The 24,722-nt window shown below is 35.0% G+C and overlaps 1 protein-coding gene across 1 annotated transcript in view; it reads right to left on the bottom strand.

Moving 5' to 3' along the window:
* Positions 1-799: 799 nt before the first annotated feature.
* LOC111505489 (integrin alpha-PS5) overlaps positions 800-24,722 on the bottom strand; it is a 184,506-nt gene continuing 160,583 nt past the window's right edge. Inside the window, exons 17-21 of the mRNA XM_074178103.1 lie at positions 17,870-18,290; positions 7,608-7,698; positions 3,024-3,159; positions 2,919-2,969; positions 800-995 (exon numbers count right to left, since the gene is read on the bottom strand). Of these exons, the coding sequence (XP_074034204.1) occupies positions 861-995; positions 2,919-2,969; positions 3,024-3,159; positions 7,608-7,698; positions 17,870-18,290 (834 nt within the window). The 3' untranslated portion in view covers positions 800-860. The remainder of the gene's footprint in view (positions 996-2,918; positions 2,970-3,023; positions 3,160-7,607; positions 7,699-17,869; positions 18,291-24,722) is intronic.

Below are 24,722 nucleotides of genomic sequence, written 5' to 3'. Positions count from 1 at the left end.
TATTTTCGCAATTCAATAAAAGTAAGTTAGTAAGGTGGCTATGAAACAAACAACTTTTCACACTTCGCTAAGACGTTATGATCAGTTAGTTACTGAACACATTGTCAAATCGGATATCTAACAGAAATAAGTTGAAGAGGCCACAAATTTATAAATGGAACATGAAAGTGAATATGATATTAATTTATGGTGAAAATCTGCGAAAGCAGTTGCTGCTCACCGGTTGTACTCGTTTCTATTATGAACATGTGGAATTTCCAGTTTATTTCTGTTATCAATACGATCTCCAACAATGTATTCAATTACTAACAGTAACGGTTTATCGAAACGTCAAAAGTTGTTTTTGTTTCATAACAATTTCCCCATCTAGAAGTCTGAAGGTGTTTGATCCAGTGAGCTAGCAGGACACCTGACAGAACTATGTGTTCGAATCCATTATTAAAATATCATATCAAATATATTCAGAAAATTATGTAGATTCCAAAAATGTAATAACAATAACAAACAGGGTGTTTCAATTGAAAATCAAACGTTGATGTCATTTCTGAAAAAGTGGAAGTTGAAAAAGTCTTCCATTAAGTCAAAAAGTGTATCTTCATGATCACATTATTCCAAATTTCGTAAAAATAGCTAGAAGAAAAAAAAACGAGGTGTATCACAAATCTGTGTCACCTGGTATAATTTATACATTTTTTCTTTTAGGATTGAGTTATAGATTAATATGATTTTTCCAATGTATTGTCCAATTAGATGGGTAGCTCTAGGAAAATGAGCTTTAATTATAAAAAAATAAAACAAAGAATCTCAAAGTGTTTAATAATCTTAACATATTTTACTTCCTACAAATATGTGAATGAACTTCACAATTTTTGCTGTTGGTCATTTTCATCGCAGAGTCCTTCTAATGATGAACCCATGTTATATGGGTCTGATAATTCCTCTTGATGACATTCTTCAAGATCATCAGATAATCCTTCGTGATTTTCCTCCTGGGCCTGTGAAATAAGTGAGTAAAGTATTTGAGTCAGAAATGGGGTAACTGAAAGTGATTCAAAATGAAAACCTGGCAGGAAAATTCAACAAAATGAGTATAGTTGAAAAACGCAAATATTGTTAATACTCATATTTTAATCGAAAATATGATTGTATAGTTGGGTGATAACAACACCTGAAGTCATACAACGATGCCCTATACAGGGTGGTCAAAACAAAAAAAGAAAAGCTGTTATCATGAACTGCGTCAACAGTTTATCAGGAGTTACTTCAACATTTAGGAAAATTCACAAACTTCTCGATTTTTCATTGACATTTTCACATCATTATTTTCATTTTCAAAACAGGGCGACATTCACCCCAAAACTGTTGATGGCCACTCTTCAGGAATTGTGTTTGAGACAACTTTGAGACAACATTAACAAAAACACTTCTAACAACCATAACATGAGATGAGTGACATTTGGAAGATCAGCTGGTAATCATTTCTTGATAGTTACTCGAAATGGTAAAAATACCCCAAATATTTGAAGAGCGTTTTTTTTCCAATTTTTCATATCACTAATTAGAGCAAGGGGTGTATTGATTGATCAGATGGTAACGTGGGTGTGTCGTTATACTCATTCGATGGATGTCAACGTTCGTTGATTAGATGTAAACTTTTGTACGACTGTCGGACCTGTGCTAGGAAGGACATGTTAAAAGGTGAGACCTTGTTAATCTTTCGCTCTTACAAGTTTCCACATTTTTTAACATTTGAAAAATTATTTTTGATATAAGCAATATTCGAGCGGTATTTCAACAGAATCAAAAAATCTCCATTCTATAGGATAAGTTGAAGACTCTACAAAATACAGGTGTCGGTTCATCGTTATATTTTTCACTTATATAATGATGGATATTTCATCAGGATCAGAAATTTTGTTCATGTTGATTTACTCAAGAGTGTGTTGTAAAACAAGACTGGTGGGTAGTAATTTTCCCTGAAAATTGTGGAGCAGAATGAAAATTATCTAGTAAATAAAATTAGGCCAATTAAAAGTGACTTTTATCAAACTCACTTTTTTTGGCCATTAATATTCGAAACATTAATCTCTCTCAGCCTTTCTACACATTGAAAATCCTGGTTGAAAACTGCTACTTTCCTGGCTATTATCATGAATTATATTGGATTATTCTTTGAAAGATATGTTTTTTTGAAAAACATTTTGTCGCAGTTTTGGATATTCAACCTTCCACAATCTGAAAAATTACTAACTTTATTGTGAGATTTTCACTGGACAGTTTACAAAACCGCAACACGTGTTTCGCTATACAATAAGTTCAACAAGCGTTTTCACACTAACTAAATTTTACTCAAACTATGATTGAGTAGAATTCTATTCAATGTGTATCAAGTGTTACTTGAATAAATCATGGAGTTTCATCAAGTATCGGCCAATTCCATCACATATCTCAAAAATCACATTTCAGTTTTACCTTCAATGAACTTCAGCAAATTCTGATAATTTAACATTTTTATTATTCAGATAGAGGGGTTCTAATACCCAAAGAAAGAGATATTTAATTACATCCCACAGAAATTCATGCAAATATTTTTGGACAATGAAAAGTATCTACAAGGTTTTTTTTCGCCAATTAACGCGAATGTTTATCGGGTGTAATATAATAGCCATCGATATATTAAATCAGGGAAGTAGTTGTTTTCGTGTAGGAATTTGTAGGAGAAGTGGGAGAAATAATTGATTAAAATTTTATTTCAAATGAATGTTTCCAATTTTATTTGATACATTTATTCTTTTCTGTATTTGGAACCTGTAACTGAATTTAATTATCAGAGAAGTACAAAACCGAAGATTTGATTCATCCCAATTTCCAATAGGTGAAAATTTATTCAAATTTTTAAATTTAAAATGAATACTTACGGCCTTCAAATCTTCAAGTTCTTGTTTTTTTGACCTTTTGAAGAATCCCAACTGAAATATAAATACTCACATGTATGCATTGGAAAATTTTCTGGCAATATTTACCTTCACAAGAGTAAGAATTAAAAGCACGAGTAATAGTAAACCAGCAATAATGGCTAGAATAATAATCCAGATGGCAATTCCAACAGTTGTTTTGTCATTGACGGTGAAAATACTGGAAATGATAAAGGAATCCGATCTGAAATAAAAAGTACTTCTGTTAGATACATCATTTATGGAATGGAACTCTGGTTGGGAATAATTGAGGTTAGGTATATACAGAATTACAAAATATATTGCGGAACTAGATACCTCAATAGATAGCATCACAAATTTATTAGTTCCATATTTTTATATAACTTATTACCAATTGTTTGTGCCACATCAGGTATGTTATATTCACTCTTTTGAATATGACTATTTAAAAAACACTTTATTTTCAATTACAGACTTTCTTTGAATAACAACAAAAAATATCGTTACAAAACTACAATGAAAAATGGAATAGAATCTAAGTTGATACTAAACGAATTCTAAATTAGTTCTGACAATGATTTGACCTCGCAGGGTCCATTTATAATGTGTAGACAGCGGTGTCAGCAGGAGACGATGGGAAATAACAAAAGTATCACGTTCTGCTGACTCTGCTGACTCAAAGTCTTGGAAGTCGTTATCTTGGTAATCTGATACCGGTGAGATCGTCCTACTCATGATATAATAGGTATATTACGGTTATTTGAATTGACGTTATGTGATATTGCAGAGATAATCAGAAATTCCATTTGATACCCATGGATTCAACTCATCCACTGATTCTGCCTTTGTGTTATTCATTCTGAATTGGGGAACTTGCATATAAATATAAATAAATGTCAGACGTGTCTGGCCAGAGTGTCCCTAGAAGTTTAATGATTTCCAGTAAATAACGTAGAAACATTTCAAAAAATACGTTTCAGAAACGTGAAAGAACAGAAGATTTGAGACGAATTATATTACTCTTCAATTTAGGAAAATTCAGTATTACCCATATATCACGGATAGCTTTGAAGTTTTCTTATGCCTTGACAAGGATGAGACACTCAATATACCGAACATCCAATTTTTCGCTGTTTCTATATCAGACGTACCCAAGAGATCGAAAAATAAAAATTTATCTTTTTCATTCACTTCAGATATATAATTTTAAGTATCAGATAATAATAATGGAAGCATTGAAAAGGTTCGGAACCTCTTTCAGAGCGTTTTAAGGATTTTCCTGTGGTGCATCTGCTTGAATGTTATCTTTTACAACCAACGTGAGGTTGGTTTTGAAACTGAATTTAACGTTACGTTACGTCAGTTGTTACTTTCTGCTTTATTTTGATTGTTTGGGAAAATTTATTTATTAAACACTTCGAAACGATTTACGAAATTAAACTGGAGAATTATTGCTTGGATGTCGATTTTAACACTTTCCATAGTTTACAAGGTGTCCAATGAAATTGTCCTTTTTTTTTAGAGATTTTGCATCTAAATGTTTTCAGGTCCTGAATGTGCCGTGAATTATTTAAAACAAATTCAAAAACACTTTGGAAAGGATAATTTCTGAAATGAACCCCTAACATCAGACTCCTCAATATCATAAGACTCATCAAAAATTATATGGATCTCCGCAAAAAAACCTACTGATGAAGATGTTCAAGCTTAATGATAAGCTCAATGACAAAAAAACTAGTAAAAATATCTTATGGCTAGAAATCGCCAATAGAATGAATGCAATGGGATTCTTTGTTGGAGAGGGCGTTTCTGAAACAGAGAAGTGCCACCAGAAGTTTATGAATTTGCAGCATTTCTAAATGAAATATAAAGATCAGCCAAGACAAACTGGGGAATGTTTTCTTAAAAAACCTTAATTTTTTTATGAGTTACATGATATTCTTGGGGACAAGCACAAGTCCAACCTTGAGTTCGTGCTGGACTCAAGTAGAGCATCATGACCTCACAAAGAGACTCAGGAGGATATATATATATATATATATATATATATATATATATATATATATATATATATATATGTGTGTGTTGTGTCTACGAATTATTTCATTCAGAAAAGACCATATAACACTTTGATCATTTAATTTGTTTCTTCATATTGTTGCTTAACTAGATGAAGGAGAATAGCTACCATATTTTGAAAAGTTTGTATATTATTGAATTTGACATCTGACACAAATTGAATCATTCCATTCTGGCGAGTCTCATTATTAATGACGTCACTACGAATCGTTTTTGAATACATGCTCAAATACGATGAAACGCCAGAAAACACCTAGTAGTTTTGAATCATCATGAATACGTTTCAAATCATAATTGATGTGACGTCATCGTTTCAACCCCAGAATGAATGTATTTGAATCACAGACGAATACGTTTTGAATACATGAACACCAGAATACGCCTTACAGGTACTTTTAATTCTTCGAGCCACATTATCGGTGATAGAAATCATCTGAATTTATTTTTCTCGGGGTTACAAAAACCAGTGGCTATATTTGTAGACGAAAGTTAATGGCTAATTTGGATTGCAAATCTATTTGATTGCCATCAATCAATCGAATGATTGTTGATTTTCCTATTTGGGCTCAAAATCTAACAGAAATTGTCTTCCATCTTCTAGTACTGCCACTTTTGTTGAGGTAGTATTCAATACCAATTCATTCTGATATGACAGATCGAAATAGCACTATCTGGCATTGGTAAAAAACATATTCACATGGTTGTAGGTGGTCTGTTTCTGATATTTCATGAACAAAACATTACAAAACATTATCGAGTTTAATATTTTGTAGGTATACTAATCGTAGCCCAATTTCTATTGTCTGTTCAGATATGAGAGAGACTACAGCGGTATATATATATATATATATATATATATATATATATATATATATATATATATATATATATATATATATATATATATATATATATATATATATATATATATATCAATATTAAATTTTACAAAAAGGATTTGAAGCTTTATATCTTCTATTAATTATCTGCGAGCGCTTTCGACAGTTGGTAGTACTGTCATCTTCTAAGGAGTGCCTCCAATAAGGAATATGAATCTTCATTTCCAAACCAACAAGAATATATAAAGTGTTGTGCAGCTACACTTTTCTACTTCCTGAAAATGTCGAAAGTCGAAGCCGAAATGTCGAACAACGCAAAATTCTGAACGCGGTTCAATTCGAAATGACATGTTCAAATTTCTAACCGCGAATATCTATTCTATTTGTATACTTATCTGGTGATATTTCGAATACTTTATCCATCTTCATCATCATACCGACGATCAATTTGATATAATCAGTGTCAATGATAATAATAATAATATCAAATTTATTTACATCAGAAGACGAATCATAACTACAAATTATAATTTGTCATCACCCGAAGACGATTGTAGATACCAACAATCGAACAATCGTGAACTAACGTGGCGTGGAATCTCTTAACTTTGTATTTTTATTTTCTTTTTTCATTTCTTTATTTTTATTTAATTTTTGTTCAATTGTTCTATTTTTACTTGTATTTTATTTCACTGTTATTTCATTTCAGGTTTTTGCTTAATATAATTTTTATTTTCAGCTATTCATTTTTTAATTCTTCTTTTTTAGGTGTCTCAGGGATTTCAAATCATTTTATATATTAGACAGTGGAAGTCCCCACTACTGAAATACAAATTATAATGTTTTGATTTAAATAGGTTGGATAAAGAAAATGTAGAGTCTTTAAAACGTCACCAGATGATACATATTTCTCTTAATATGCAAATTTTTTTAAATACAAGTTAATGACAAATTGATTTTTTTTCCTAAAAGCTAATTTATCAAATACAGTAATTTTTTGCCCTTTCTACATTTGTATTTATTTGTAAATTTAATATTCTGATTATTTTATAGATATGTAGAAGGTAACAATTTTAAATAATAAAAAACTATTTCAAATATAAATTGTCCTTTCCAAAATAAAATATTTGAACAAAATTAGTTTTCACCATATTTTGATTATCTTCTCATCATACAGAATACATCAATGGAAAATTTATATTAATACTCCTAGTCCGACGCCTATTAATACTATCTTAAACGTAATATCAGAAAAAACATCGAGCGATTCTTTTGGCGGTATTTTCGCATTCTTTATCGTGTTTTCGCGTTCTTTGTCGCATATCCCTATTTTAATGGCTCGTTAGAGGCGTCCTGAATGGATATAAAGGGTATACATATATCAATGATTTTGCTTTTGCTATTTGCTTGAGACGACTATATTGCTTTCTTTGATGTAGCGACATGTTTTCATTCTTGAAATTCTTTTACTCTCAGAAAATACTGAACGAACTATAATACTGAATCTTTCACGTTGTATACTGGCTGTAGCTCCACTGTAAGCTGCTATTGGGGCGTAAAACGATACTCAAAATAGTATTTTGCATACAAGCAAAAATAGGAAAATGCTTGTTACCCTTTTGTATTTTCGGTAGTTATTGTGGAAATCAATTAAAAATCTCCAAATATCAATTTTCCATTAAACAAACCCCAGGCACTCAATAACTTTATCAATCATATTACAATAAAAAAAATCGTGTTATGAACAACTTACCTATTTCCACTCTGAATGAAATTCTTTGGTATATCGATCTCGACGTCTCCTCGAGTGGAAAAAAGCACAGTTAAGTTTTCAGCAACTGCCTCTAAAAATTTCAAAAAATAAAAAATGCATCAATTGAGATAAATATCTTCGAGATAACAAGAAAATATTGAGAATATAATCTGTCAGCAGCTAGAGTCAATTTTGAAGCGTAGCAACTAACAACTTGTAGATTCTTTTCGGTAAAAAATCCCGAATGTAACCTCTAATGACCTCGTCAGTATTTTACTACATACACTAAAAAAAATACAATTTCATTATTAGTCAATTCAATTTGTGTAGCAACAGATTGTGTAGCAATTCTGTGAATGATATCTGATTCAATTCCGTAACGAATATTTGGTGTACAAACTGAATAGGAAAAGTATTTTTTGTATAATACGATGTTCATATGAAAGTAGTTGTTTCAAAAGTGATTTTTTTCTTGTTATTCAATGTTTATATGTGAGAAGTTGTTTCGAGAGGGCTTTTTCTTTCAGTTTGTGTCTGAAAGTTACTTCTGTGCAAGATCTACACATCTTTGTGACGAGTTTATTTTTAAAGTAAGTACTTTCTTTTTTTTTTGAAAGACTCCTATATTTCTTTTGTATGAAGCTGAAAACGTAGAAAGCGAAAACCTTGCTTTCCATAAATTTTTACATACTTTGAGGTATTTTAGCCCTTTGACATAAAGGGAAATCCAATTTCACGCATGCTTCACTTAAAATCCGATTGTTTTCATTTGTGGCCTGTGTTCTTCATTTTTCTGCTTTCCTTCAAATGACCTCATATGAGAAGTTATTGATTTCAGTTTTAACTTTTTTTGTGATTTCGAAACTTCAATAATCTTTCATTTATTTATTCTTACTTATCGGAAAGTAATTGAAACTTCTTGAACCCAGGTATATTTGTGAATATTTTTATATTTGAATTCAGTAGTTGATACCATGAAGTTAGGTTAGGTTAGGTTAGATCCAAAGTGAGTGGATCTATTCGACCCTCCACCGCAACCCGCAAGGATTTATTGTGGCTCACACCTATTCACACTCGGCCAAATAAACTTCTTAACGAAGCCGATTAGTTTGTATGGTGAATGGTCTTTCAGGTCAGATGGTAAGAATACAGCTCTGCCGAACTCTATATACCTGATTCGGTCTCCAGCGGGGCAGGCACAAAGTATATTCTCTGTTAATGAGGTAGTCGGATTGTCAAGTTGCAAGAATCCCAAGTTGATTCCCACGACGTCAGCTACACCTGACGATGCCTTAGATTCAGGGCTTTTTCGCCTCTGGTTTTGGTGAATCATCACTTGAGCGCAAACGTTTACTAACCTGCTCATGGGGGGTTTGTTCCTCCACCTGAGGCAGATTCTGCGTACGCCGCTCAAGAATTTGGTGCAAGACGGTTTTATAAGGTACCCCGCTCTTGAGGAGACGATTCGGTCGTTTCCTGGCTGCACCACCAAACCTTTTTTTTTGAGGTTCAGTTGTTGGATGAGGAGTTGGGGAGTTGAGAAGCTCTCGCTCCTCAACTGAATTTACAGGGAGGTCAGTTGTAGTCGTAAACTCGATATCCATCTCCTCTGTAGATTCGCTCCTGAACTGAATTTACAGGGAGGTCAGTTGGAGTCGTAAACTCACAACCATCTCCTCTGTAGACTCGCTCCTAAATTAAATTTACAGGGAGTTCCGTTGGAGTCGTGAACTCGACATCCATCTCCTCAGTAGACTCGCTCCTGAACTACCATGAAGTACTTTCTATATCTATTACCATATTGCCACACCTAATTTATATGAAATATCATATCATAATATTGAAAAGATCTACTGCTGGTAAACAAGATCTGATCCAGACTGGTGAGGGTTCAGTCATGAGAAAATCGGTGAAATGGAAAATTTTGAGTTCGTTGAAAGTTGTTGTTGCTATTTTGATATATGAAACATCGTTTTCCGCCATTACTAATCTCAATTTGAAATTTTTGCCGAAAAGATTGTCAAAATGCGACTATTTCGACATAATTTTTGTGTCAGATTTGATGCGGAAAAAAGTACAAAATATATTGGGTAAGGCATATTTAACGCACATTTTCCAACGCTTTCTATACTTTTTTTACAACGAATTTTAGTGCACATTAAGTTCAAAAACGGCGTTTTTGACTTTTGCTCCGATCAAATTTCAGTAATTTTTGAAAAAAAAATTGCATAATAATGAAATAATGAAACTTCTGAATCAACTGAATGAAAATACGAGATACACATATTTTGAATCGAAGAAACCTGTCCTTATTTGCTTTTCAACTTCATAAACTCCATAGCTGTGTAGAGTATATAGTTTTACAGAGTATTTAATTTTGCAAATGTTAATGTATCCTCCAAATTTTCCAGAAAGGTGTTTAAATTTTTGAATTTCAGTATTATCAGATTTGATGGATTTCATGCCCTCAAATGGTAGTAAGGAGGGGTTATTGTTCCATTGTGGTTATCAATTAACTTTTTTTGAAAGTGAAAGTGCATTGTGATTTCCTTCAGAGTTTTGGTTCCGCTGGAGTTCCTGAATAGACTCATTATATTTATTTATTCATGTATTGGTCAAGAGATATGAAAAGTGTGCAATGGTTTGTGTTCTGTGATGTTGTGAACTGAGAAATCATATCCCATGATTGCGCATTGAATTAATAGTTTTGGGTTTACTTGGAACTTTCATTTTGGGAAGGACAAGTCGATGTAGAAAACTTCATAATAGTTAGCTTAACCCTCCACTCTGATCAGTAGGTGTCTCTCTCTCTCTTTCTCTCTCTCTCTGTGGCTGTGATACTTTATCGGTGCTCTTTTTCAAAGTGTTATGTTTGCTGTCAAAACCGAGCCATTTGACATCTATTTATTCCATTCTTGCTGAAATATTTGAATAATATCGACTTTAGCATTCGGATGACACGTTAAGCTATGACCGCTTTCGCATGGTGGTATACGCACCATAATGTTGTCGAAAAACAATCAGTTACGACCATAATTATAGTGGGATGGCTATTCTGCGATTTGTTCAGCCACGTATAATCTTAATCCACATGCCACATTTTATCTAGGCCTTGAATAATGTGACGACGTCTTGGAAACTTTCTAGTAGCAAGTATATGAAATTCCTCAACGTCTTCAGCTTTCTTCTTTGGAAGAGTCATCATTCTTCTTCGCAGGTGAATCGATAATGGTGATTGTTTCAAGGTTGCACTCATTTCTTTGTTGAGTTCCAATGTAATAAGTTGGATATCAAAACAGATGGGTTTTCGTAGGAAAAGGGAACCTTTATCAGCTTTCAGAAATAATTTGAGGTCAACCAGAGCCAAGCCATTCAAAGGAAACGTCGTTGAAATTAACTGCTCGATGTTTAAGACATCTGCTATTTCAGAAAATTCAACCTCATCATTCATTTCATTATCGTAACGTCAAGGGTCGAAAATATATTATTTACCCCGTGTATGTGATATTATTACACGGATCAAATACCCGGAAAACCAGTTCAGTATATATATATATATATATATATATATATATATATATATATAGTGTGTCCAAGATAAGGATCCTAAGCATGGGAATCTCAGTACCTGTTGGAGATACAGCTTAGGTTAAATTAGGAAAAAGTTGTGTTCTTTAAAGCTTATTTACATGCCGTTTAGAAACTTGAAGAATTTTCATGGCCTGCTGAGATATTTGGGAAAAACGAGAATTTGACAATATCAATTTTATTTTTTTCTGACTTTATTTGAAAGGATATCAAAAAACGAATAACACTTTTTCATTGGCACTTTTAAGGTACTACACGATGGTATTTTTAGATTTTATATCCGACGTTTCGTTTTCAAGAAACCATCATCAACTTTATTTTTTTATATGACCCGAAACAAAAGTACACCCTGTATCTGATTCCATTTTTTATTACGAATTCAACGATGTATCACATGCCATTGTTTTCTTTTTAGTTTGAAGGAAAATTACATTTTTTCTATTTTTAAAATGTATTTTTTAAGTAGGTTAATAATGATTTTTTTAAAGTAATGAAAACAACAAAGAAATCAACGCATTTTTTATTTAATTCATATATATATATATATATATATATATATATATATATATATATATATATATATATATATATATATATATATATATATATATATATATACAGTTTTGCCCCTATTTTTTGAGTGTTGTGTCCACGAATTATTTCATTCTTGATTTGTATCATACAACTCGATAAAATATCTGAAACCAACAAATAAATGGGGCTAAGCAGCAAAGAGTACTCTTTGAAGTTTGTCCAAGCTTTCGGAAATTTAATAAATTGTTTCCATCATCAGGGATGCTACAATTTGAGGGTGTAAGTAATATTAATATATAATTATGAATGGTTAGACTTACAACTTTTTGAGGATGTTTCATACGATGGTTATGTAAAATATTGGACACAACATGATGGATGAACATTGATACAATACATTTATAAAACTGGTTAAAGGATGTCTAATATTGGATAAAATTATCCAATTATTTATCTAAAATCTAAAAATCCATATAACAATGTTTCAATGAATTCACCCAATCTAGCATTAATAGAATAATGTACTTTATACTTTAATCCAAATGTTATTATCTTACATTCACTTTATTAAAAGCTGCAGAGGTAGAAATTTCCAAAAATAATTCTTTACAAGTCAAAGTTGGTAACAGCTTTTATCACTAGAACCACCGACATATGTCATGTCAACTATCTGTCAATCCCTCCAAATTAATGTTTTGTGAAATTTCGACATGTGACATTCTTCCTTCAAATTAATTTTAAACTGTAACGTTTTTCACAAATATTTTATCCAATATTAGACATCCTTTAACCAGTTTTATAAATGTCTTGTATCAATGTTCATCCATCATGTTGTGTCCAATATTTTACATTACCATCGTATGAAACATCCTCAAAAAGTTGTAAGTCTAACCATTCATAATTATATATTAATATTACTTACACCCTCAAAATGTAGCATCCCTGATGATGGAAACAATTTATGAAATTTCCGAAAGCTTGGACAAACTTTAAAGAGTACTCTTTCATTTGCTGCTTAGCCCCATTATTTGTTGGTTCCATTCCTACCTTCTCTTCTATATATCCTCCTCTATATATATATATATATATATATATATATATATATATATATATTACATATATATATATATATATATATATATATATATATATATATATATATATTGGGTTATACAGTTTTGGGTATACAGTTTACCGAAAACCCACACACACCAACCGCTACCTACAAGCAACATCACACCACCACCCTACCCAGCTACAATCCGTAGCCAACACGTTAATATCCCGCAGTTTCCGCCTAACAGAACCAACAAACAGGGCAACAGAATTGGGGGAGACAACAAAGGCTCTGCGACAAAATGGCTACGGACCAAAGATCATTCAAAAGGCCATCGACAGACAAAGAAGAACCAACAAAACATCCACTAGATCGACAGAAGACTCTCCACACGACAGACAATCTGTGACACTACCTTATATCAAAGGTGTGACCGACAAAATCGGGAGAATACTAAGACGTAAAAACATTCGGACAACCTAAAAACCACACAAAACGATATCCAGTTGGCTGCCCAGACCGAAAGAGAGAATTTCCCTAGAAAACCAAGGAGTATATAGCATCACATGCGAGGACTGTGGACAACAATATATCGGTCAGACCAACAGACGTATATCTGCCAGAACCCAGGAGCACAAAAACTCGATAAGAACTAAACAAACCTCCTCTGCCCTCTTTCAACACCATCTACAAACAGGTCACAAGATTAATTTTGAGTCCACAAAACAGATAGCACAGGTGCAAAACCCAAGAATACGACAAATCAGGGAAGCTATCGAAATCGAAAAGCAAGGCCTCATCAACAAAAGGGATGACTCACTAAACATCCCAAGGATTTGGAAAACAATAATTAAAAACAACCACCAAAGACAACCACAAATTGATAATGAACCATCGCAGGTAGGAGAACCGCCAGAAGCCATTAACAACCCTCAGGTAGAAAAATAGGTAGGAGAACTACCAAAAGCCATCAACAACCCTCAGGTAGAAAAACAGGTAACAAATCCATACAACTTACGCAAGCGAAACCATATAAAAACACCACAAGAAGAACCTGACATCAGTTACACCTCTCGAAGCGAAGCAGTAACTCGTCTTGATAATGCCATCTGAGATGATGGCGAAACGTCGACTATCGAATAGTACACAACGGATGAACAGCCGGAAAAACAACACATCATATATATATATATATATATATATATATATATATATATATATATATATATATATATATATTATATATAGAAACAGAAGTTGATATCGGACATAGCACTCATGAAAGTGGCAAACCATAGACACGTGTTTCGGGCTTTTGGCCCATCATCAGTATGGTGCAGCCAAGTGTAAGGATGGGCAACACTTGGTTACCAAAAGATAGAAATACAAATGCACGGAGCCACCAACAGGAGCCAACCGCACATTTGTGGTTTCAGTTGATAGATCTCGTGTTCACAAGAAAACTATCAAAATCACCACGGAGGCAGCTATAGCTACCTGCGTGACATCCGGGTCCAGGAAATTATACAAATATGAAAGTTATTGAGTGTCTTGATATAGAAACAGAAGTTGATATCGGACATAGCACTCATGAAAGTGGCAAACTTATATATATATATATATATATATATATATATATATATATATATATATATATATATATATATATATATATCAGTAGCAGGCTCACGACAGTAGAAATATCGGGGACCAGTCGGGAATTCTCGCGGACTTATTCGTTGTGCATATAGAGGACGTTAAGAGTTCCGGGTTTGGAAATTAAGACTTTCTGATTGGTGGGAATTTTTATGAGATTATTTGAATTACATCCCCTAACAGAGTAAAGTTTGAAAATTTTTGAGAAAGAATTAGGCAGTCGTGCGCGGCCCCTTAGGGCCGTTTGGGGGCTTTTAGCCGGGTCGGTTGGCCCCTTTGTGGAGGTTGCTGAGAAAACAATTGAAGTGTTTTAAGACACTGGGTCGCGAGGGGATTTCAGTGGTGATGGATATTCGCGGTTTATTTGGCTAGGTGACTTGAGGTAAAAAAGTCGGGAGCGTACGAACTCAGAAGTAGGTCGGTTGGACTTCCTACGAAGTTCTGAGTGAATTCTGGAGGTACTGAAATACGAGATAGTTCAGGGCACCGTTTTGCGAGGTGTTTCGAGATTGATAAATATTCGCGTATGTGCGTATGTGTTTTATATTTTCGAATTGGCACCTAGGGTATTGTTGAAAATTTCCCTTTTTCATTTCATTAGGTTATCATTAGGTTACAGCATTTCCCTATATTTTACAGGGAGGAGCGATTAAGTGGGTCTCTTAATAGTTTCTCAGAGTTGTATTTCATTGTGTTTTTATATCAGATGTAGAATTCAGGTACGGCAAAGCTACGTCCTGAGTGATGTTATTTCAATTTTCAGAGGAATAATCCTGTCATTTTGTTAAAGTGGTTTATTCATATTTTTCACATGGTTATAATTATATGTTTCTTCTTCTTTCATATTTCACACAGTTGAAATAATGTTCACTAAAACATATATAAACGGTTAGTTTCAATATAATTTTGTGTAGGTTACACTCCAGTATTAAATTTTGTTAATTTTATTTTATCAATTTTAATCCGATTTTTCCGCCTACTCTATTCATCAATGAAGTTGGTTTGTGAAAACTCTGCTAATATTATGTCATTTCCTCATACCACTAAAAGACCACACATTTAAGCCATGGCCGAATCCAATCTCTGAGGATATAATTGGTGGCATAACCAAGCCATTGCTTTACGACGATAGAAAGGTAAAAAATTCAACTGTTGACCAAGTCGCCCACTAATTCTCAATCCGTGTGATCAGGACGGATTTCAAACTTTTTCTGATCTGGTGGCAGCAACTCTCGTGCTACCAAACTGAATTAAAAAATAAATACTCTCGGCTGAATGATCCCATTTATAGAGGGGTGTATTTTTCTGGTGCGAGTATAACTGAGATAATTATTATTGTATATCATTAGTAGTATATAGGCATCGCCAATTCAGACCCGACGGTCATATATTACACCAAGTATTTCTTTGAAAGTTCTGACATCCAACCTTCCAATAGCGATAGTTGTTTGGAGGCAAACTTGACTTATTTTTTTTCAACTTTTTCAAGTTAACTTTTTCTAAGGTCGAAGGTATATACGACATTGCTTCGTTCAGTTCCTTTATGCGTTGTTTCGATACGTTCATTTCTTTCTTTAAAGATTTTCTGGTATGCGCAATGTGTTTGTTGTGCGTTATGACAGATCGCGTTGCTAGCTGATGCCCCGCGAACGCTTACAGCTGCGAATCTACGTTCTGCCTGGTTGAGGCATCATTATCAAGCATCGGATTTTTGCTGATTTTCACAGATTAAATTTCCATGTCTTTACCAGGAGTACGGTGGAATGCCAGCGGAATACGAAGGAGAGGTGGTTGTGAAGGAGTACTGCGCGAATTGTGACCAAATTTGTGAACACTCATGTTGCAAATAAATCTTCATTCAACTATTCAAACATATTTGGGCTTCTCGCAGTTGAGCTCAACTATTTTGTTGTTGTGCGAAATATTTTCTGCTTATTTGGAAGCTACCACACACCTCTGGTGATTGACTAATTCATTTGGATTGTCGCAATGAATGTTCTCCATCGGATTGTTTTTATATGTCAAATGACATATCGCCAACGGAATGAAACACTGGTTTGATGATGTTCTTGTATTTTATTTTGTTCCTACCTTCCATGCATATACTCGCGTTTCTATTGGCGTTTGTCATGTCCATAAGCTTCTCATAGGAGTTCCAGCCCTGTAGACTCTAGAGAATATTTTCTCTCTCTCTCTCTCTCTCTCTCTCTCTGAGATTACCACAAGATTCGATTCGTAAAGGCCTGGGGTTCCGTCGGAAATGAAACTTCCTTCAACTCTGATAAGCCAACCAGCGTTCGGCACGTGGTGACCCCGAAATCAATCAGTTTGACGCGGCTTGTAAACGACATGAGTTAGCATATTCATAACACCAATCTCTCGAAGGAAGACACGAAGCCGATGAAGTGATCGAGCATAGGAGTTGGAAAAGAGACAAAAATCTATTGTATTAAATTCAACAAAGGCATATGAATAGACGTTCAAGCCGTGCCATTCGTACAACTTAATTTCAATCATCGAAAAAGGAGCAAAATTTCAATACTACCATCAAGCCAACAGAGGATGTTACGGGATTGCCGAAATAGAAGCTTTCATTCAGAAAAAGATGAGGCTCACGAATTATTTGGATTGTAACGTCACTTTCTCGTTGTAACCCAATAACACAATACTTTGAATTGTGAAATCTACAGCAAATATTAGAAGGTTTTATTCAAGGAACTTGGAAACTTCTCTTGCCGAGTACTCTCAACCAGTTACATTCTTTAAGCTCGACGGTGAACATTATGGAAGTTTCGACAAGTTGCTTCGAACGCGGTATTACTTGGAGAGCGTTCGACACATTTACACCTGCTCATACTATCTACGAATTTGTTATTTGAGCTGATTCGTAGTGGCCTAAAAACCACACAGTGAGTCATGAGTTCATTCATGATTACGACGTATTACCTTTGGGAAAGGATTGAAACTTTTGAAGTATTGAGTAACAGATATATTCGAAACGATTGCTCATTGTCTGAATTTATTCGAATATGTCTTATTTATTGAATTTGTTTTCTGAAAACTTAATTGGTGATAATGAAAGTTATTATGATTCCAATCAGTGATATATATGAAAAGTCTTTATAAAATTTTGGTTCGTATTGAAACACGCCTGAAGACGTTATTGTATAGTGAAACAATTTACAATACGTTTTGTGAATTGTTAAATGAAAAACTGATGGCGAAGTGTTATTCAAATACGAACTTAATGCATCTGAGATAAATTCAAGAAGTAAAAATTTGTAGCTATTTTGAACTTGTAACCTTTATTTATGTTTATATGATATTAATTCTTGTAGACAATTATATATTCCCTCCCCCTCTCTTAGGTAATATGTGGGAAATGTACTGAGTTTTTCAATATTGAGAACATAGTAAATATACTCACCAATGATAGTAGAAATGTTTAAGAGCATTTTAATTTCAATAACAGCAAGTTTTCTCTTATCAAAAGGGCCAATCGTGCACAAAACTTCAGAACATAGGACTTCGTTGGTGCTGCAGTTGAGATAGAAAGTTGTGTTTGAAAAAATAGTGATTTCTTCATCATTTATTTTTATATCTTCCTTTCGATTGGTTTGTGAAATATTTTGGAAGACTTCCACCTGTCTTTTACGTCTTTCAGGAATGTTTTCTAACTGAATACCCTCGGTAAAAACGCTTCGACACGTTCCAAGTTGATTGCCGAGAGTTGTTTTAGGATTATATAATGTCAAGAAGGGTATTTTGGCTGAAGGAGTAATGTAATAATGGGGAATATTTATTTTAACAGTTATCATTTCTATCGGGCTCACTCCGGTCTTTTCAATCTGAAAAAAAAAAACAGAGTTCTTTGAATTTTTCGTATATGAAGACAAAATAATCAAACATATAACTGTGAATATATCTAAACTGATATTATGAAGAGTGATTATTTGATTTTTTGTATGTTTGTGATAGATAAACGTCGTCAAGGGGTAGCTTGTAATATCCTCCAAAGCACGTGCCTGAGGGAGCACATGCCTTTCAACCCCAGCAAAACTGCGATAATCCCCTTCACTAGGAGGAGAAAATTGGACGATCTAACACCACTTTTTCTCAATGGTGAGGTTATTCCATTTGGAACGGAGGTGAAATATCTTGGCAATGTCCTTGATAAAAGCCAGACTGTCCCTATGACCATGTCAAAGGATTTGTGGTAAAACATGGGGTTTAGGTCCCAACAAATCCATTGGATTTAAGTGATGATTGTCAGACCAATGGTGCACTCATGGTGCAATATTCTGGTGGCCGAAGGCTTTACAGAAAACGGCCCAGGCGAAGGTCTTTGGCTCACAGAGACAGACTTGTCTGGCCATCAGTGGTCTCATCAATACACCGTCAGCGTCCATGGAGATCTTTCTAGATCTACCTTCTCTCCACATTTTTCTGGAAAGAGAGGATAGATGGACTGCATATAGACTTGCCAATTCCACAAATCAATTTAATGCAGAGTGCAATAGTGTTGGTTGACACTGGAAGTCACATCATTCTGGACATGACCTCTGACTTTATGCGTCCAACTGTCAACTACGAACTGCCTTATAAATTACTGTTCCCGAGTAGAGAGGAGTGGATCCTCCGGGAGAAGGAAATATTAAGAGCAGATAGTTACTGGTTTACAGATGGATCAAAAACACCTTCCAGTTCTGGTGCAGGTGTTTTCAGTCGCAGACCCAGGACAGATATATCAACCTGCCTAGGAACCTATGCGACTGTATTTCAAGCAGAAAATTACGCTTTTGAATTGTGTGCGGAGAGATTGGAAGAATCCAACCTCATTCACAAGTCAATAAAAATATTCTCGGAGCGTCAAGCGGTGTTGGAAGCTCTTGGCTCCTACCAGGCAACGTCTAAATTGGTAGTAAATTGCCAAAAACGACTCTTCTCTATAGGAAGATTTAACAGATTGTCTCTGGTCTGGATTCCTGGCTATATTGGCCTGAAAGGCAATGAGGCTGCTCACTCCCTTGCAAAGGAGGGTGCTCCAAGCAGCTTCATCGGACCAGAACCTATCATTGGCATTGCTTTAGGCTTTGCCAAACACAGATTGAACACCTGGATGGCAAGAAGATTTATGGACTTCTGATTGGCGTGAAGTTATCCACAGATTTCTGGCCACACATGCTGACGTAGAGGAAAATAAAAATCTGTGGTTGGGATATGAAATTATAAGCACTCGTACTAATATCTGTGGCTGGAAATACTTATTCACTATAGGTTGAACGTGAAATTATTGAGACGATTTGGTGTATAAATTTTTTATAGAATCTTGAGTAGATTGACGCGTTGATAACCGTTTTCTCATCAACAATACAGATTTAGGAAAGAATAATATTGGAAATATCAGACTTTTTTTCCAATACTCAATGTAGAAATGACTCCCGATGATATGCGTTCATGAGAATCACACAACTTCCATAGTTTCTTGAGTAAATTAACTTGGCGATAACAGTTTTCTTGTCATCTAAACAGATTTCAAAAAAGAAAATTGTTGAAACAATCAGATTCATTTATTGAAATTCTTTGTAGAACTGGAACAAGATGATGTGCGTTCATGAAAATCACACAACTCTCATAGAATCTTGGGTAGATCAACAAAGTGAAAATGGTTTTCTTGTCACCCATACAGATTTCGAGAATAAAATTGTTGAAACGATCAGACTAACTCTTTAAACCCCTTGTGAAATTGAAACCAGATGATGTGCGTGCATAAAAATTGAACAAGTCTCATGGAATCTCGGGTAGATTAACATAGTGATAACAGTTATCTTGTTACCCATGCAGATTTCCAGGAAAAAATGTTGTAAAAATCAGACTCACTTTTTAAAACACCTTGTAGAATTGGAACCAGATGATGTGTGTTCATGAAAATCACACAACTCTTAAAGAATCTTGGGTAGATCAACATAGTGAACACCGTTTTCTTGTCACCCATACAGATTTCCATAAAAAATTGTTGCAACAATTGAACTTTTTGAAACCCCTTGTAGAATTGGAACCAGATGATGTGCGTGCATAAGAATCGAACAAGGGTTATGGAATCTCGGGTAGATTAACGTAGCGATAATAGTTGTCTTGTCACCCATACAGATTTCCAGGAAAACAAGTAAAAAATCAGACTCACTTTTTAAAACACCTTGTAGAATTGGATCCAGATGATGTGCATTCATGAAAATCACACAACTCCATGAGATTTGTTCGATTTCAATGCACGCACATCATCTATTTCCAATTCTACAAGGGGTTTTGAAAAGTTAGTCTGATTGTTTCAACAATTTTTTTTTTCGAAATCTGTATGGGTAACAAGAAAACGGTTTTCACTATGTTGATCTACTCAAGATTCTATAAGAGTTGTGTGATTTTCATAAACGCACATCATCTGGTTCCAATTCTACAAGGTGTTTTAAAAAGTGAGTCTGATTTTTACAACATTTTTTCCTGGAAATCTGTATAGGTGACAAGATTACTGTTATCACTACGTTAATCTACCCGAGATTCCATAAGACTTGTTCGATTTTTATGCACGCACATCATTTGGTTCCAATTCCTCAAGGGGTTTAAAAAAGTTAGTCTGATCGTTTCAACAATTTTATTTTCGAAATCTGTACTTATGGGTGACAAGAAAACGGTTTTCACTATGTTGATCTACCCAAGATTCTATTAGAGTTGTGTGACTTCCATGAACGCACATCTCCTGGTTCCAATTCTACAAGGAATCTCAAAAAATGAGTCTGATTGTTTCAACAATTTTTTTTTAATCTGTTTGGGTGACAAGAAAATTGTTATCACTACGTCAATCTACCCAAGATACCACAAGACTATTTAGATTTTTAATGCACGCACATCGTCTGTTGGGGTGGCGTAAGTAGTTGTTTCCAACTCGATTTCTTCGGCACCCGATGTAACATTTCCGTCAAAATGTTCCGGATCAGTTGTAATGTCCGTTAGGGAGATGTGATGTAGAAGCTCTCCTTCTTTGTCATGTTCCACTGCGCCAACTTCAGCCGTTGTTCTCCTGGCTTCTTCTAATGTCGTCGAGGTCAGCACTGCATCCGCTCGAGCCGTTGGTGTATTGGCTTTATCAGTATTCCCGGAATTGCGGTTTCCGGCAAGGAGACCAGTTAAAGAGTTCCTCCTCGCCGTATCCCTGGCTTCGGCCAATAGCGTGGCATATAGGGGTTTACAACGCTTATGGCGGATCTGACCTTTTGTCAGCTTCGTTGCACTTTCCATGTACGATATAAATGGGCGGCCTGGCGGTGTGGTTGCTTCAATAGCGGCCAGGCGTCTCATCACAGCTGACTCTTCCTCAGGGATCTGTATCTGCAACTCCTGATGGTATTTCTCAGGGTGAGCCCTTCTCTCGTGTAATCTGACTCCCCCGAAAGTTTCGTAAAATTTTCCACAGTGCATGCAGTGCTGCCTGTCTCTAATTCCACAAGTTTGCTTGTGGCGCAGTAACGCTCGCTGTGAGCCACTTACTTGACCACACTTATCACACTGGTGTGGCTCCAGTGGCGCGCGGAGTGAGCCCTGTCCACCGGTTTGGGTCACGGTAACAGTTTTCTTCTTACTTTGCTCACTCATGAGCGAATCCGGGCCGGAACCCGGTGTTGTTTTGCTCCCGGAGCTGTGAGGGAGCTTCCCTCCTGAATTCGCCCTAACTGATGAATGTTGGTCAGGAGTAGTTTTCGTCGACGTGGAGGCTCTCATAGTTGTTTCTCTTGAAGAAACCGGCGTTATCTGATTTGTTCCAACCGTTTTCTTCATATTTGGATTCCAATTAATAACCTCTAGACGACCTGGTATTTCTTGCGCTGCCTAGTAAACTCACCAGAGTTCCAGGGGATGCGATTATGGTAAGGAGTACACCCCCAGTCAAACGTTAAGCAGCTAACAAGTAGAATTTCCTTGCACAAAAATCTACTTAAGATTCCATGAGACTTGTTCGATTTTTATGCACGCACATCATCTGGTTCCAATTCTACAAGGGGTTTCAAAAAGTTAGTCTGATTTTTGCAACAATTTTTTATGGAAATTTGTATGGTGACAAGAAAACGGTTTTCACTATGTTGATCTACCCAAGATTCTATGAGAGTTATGTGATTTTCATGAACGCACATTATATGGTTTCAATTCTACAAGGTGTTTTAAAAAGTGAGTCTGATTGTTTGAACTTTTTTTTTCTCAAAATCTGTTAGGGTGAGAAGAAAATTGTTACCACTACGTCAATCTACCCAAGATACCACAAGACTATTTAGATTTTTAATGCACGCACATCGTCTGGTTTCAATTCTACAAGGGGTTTCAAAATTTTAGTCTGATTGATTCAACAATTTTTTTCTCGAAATCTGTATGGGTGACAAGAAAAGCGTTTTGACTAGGTCAATCTACCCGAAATTCTATAACACTTACGTCATTTTCATGAACGCACATCATCTGGTTCCAATTCTACAAGGGGTTTTAAAAAGTGAGTCTGATTGTTACAGAAATTTTTCCTGGAAATCTGTATGGGCGACAAGATGAGTGTTATCACTACATCAATCTATCCAAATTTTCATAAGACTAGTTAAGGTGACAAGAATATTGTTATCATAACCTCACTCTACCTAAGACTCCATGAAATTTGTTTGATTTCAATGCACGCACATCATCTGGTTCCAATTCTACAGGGGGTTTTGAAAAGTTAGTCTGATTGTTGCAACAATTTTTTTATGGAAATCTGTATGGGTCACAAGCAAATGGTTTTTACTATGTTTATCTAGCAAGATTTTATAAGAGTTGTGTGATTTTCATGAACGCACATCTTCTGATTCCAATTCTACAAGGAATCTCAAAAAATGAGTCCGATTGTTTCAACAATTTTTTTCTGTTTGGGTGACAAGAAAATTGTTATCACTAGGTCAATATGCCCTAGATTCCATGAGACTTGTTCGATTTTAATGCACGCACATCATCTGGTTCCAATTCTACAAGGGGTTTTGAAAAGTTAACCTGATTGTTCCAACAATTTTATTCTCAAAATGTATATGTGTGACAAGAAAACGGTTCCCACTACGTCAATCTACCCAACATTCCATAACACTTGTTCGATTTTTATGCACGCACATCATCTGGTTCCAATTCTACAAGGGGTTTAAAAAAGTCAGTCTGATTGTTGCAACGATTTTTTCTTGGAAATCTCTATGGGTGACAAGAAAACGGTTTTCACTATGTTGATCTACCCGAAATTCAATAATAATTGCGTGATTTTCATGAACGCACATAATTTGATTCCAATTATACAAAGTGTTTTAAAAAGAGAGTCTGATTGTTTCAACATTTTTTTCCTGGAAATCTGTATGGGTGACAAGATAATTGTAATGATAACAGTATCATTACAATTATCTACCCGAGATTCCATAACACTTGTTTGATTTTTATGCACACACGTCATCTGGTTCCGTTTCTACAAGGGGTTTAAAAAGTTAGTCTGATCGTTTTAACAATTTTATTCTCAAAATCTGTTTACATTACGGTTTACATTATGTTGATCTACCCAAGAAACTATGGAAGTTGTATGATTTTGATGAGTGCACATCATCGGGTATCATTTCTACGTGGGGTATTGGAAAGTTAGTCTGATATTTCCAATATTATTCTTCCCTAAATCTGTATTGTTAATGAGAATAACTTAAAAAAGTTATACACCAAATAGTCGTAATAATTGCACGTTCAACCTATAGTGATAGGTATTTCCAGCCACAGATATTAGTGCGGGTGCTAATAATTTCGTATCCCAACCACAGATCTTTATTTTTCTCTACGTCAGCATGTGTGGCCAGAAATCTGTGGATAACTTCACGCCAATGGACTTCTGGCAGAATCTTCCAGGATTTGCTCACTCCAAGGCGTTTATTCACCCTTCCAAGCTTGATACCAAACAGATGTTGAACTACAGTAGGGATCAGCTAAGATGTCTAACAGGCCTTCTTACAGGTCACTGTCATCTGATTGAATCATCATATGCAGAGATTCGGACTGCCAGAAGATGGTGTGTGTCGCCTCTGTTTGGAAAATGATGAAACAGCAGAGCACATACTTTGTGCCTACCCCGCTTGGGACTGAATCAGGTTTTTAAAGTTCGGAAGAGCCGTACTCTTACTATCTGACCTGAAAGACCGCTCACCATACAAACTAATTGGCTTCGTTAAGAAGCTGGGTTTATTTGGTCAAGTGTG

Source organism: Leptinotarsa decemlineata, unplaced genomic scaffold (assembly GCF_025532065.1).
Source record: "Leptinotarsa decemlineata unplaced genomic scaffold, Ldec_3_MD MMD2_tig00003348_RagTag_RagTag, whole genome shotgun sequence".
NCBI classification, from domain to species: domain Eukaryota; kingdom Metazoa; phylum Arthropoda; class Insecta; order Coleoptera; family Chrysomelidae; genus Leptinotarsa; species Leptinotarsa decemlineata.
Note: the sequence above shows the minus strand (reverse complement) of the source record. Positions and strands in the feature narration are given on the sequence as shown.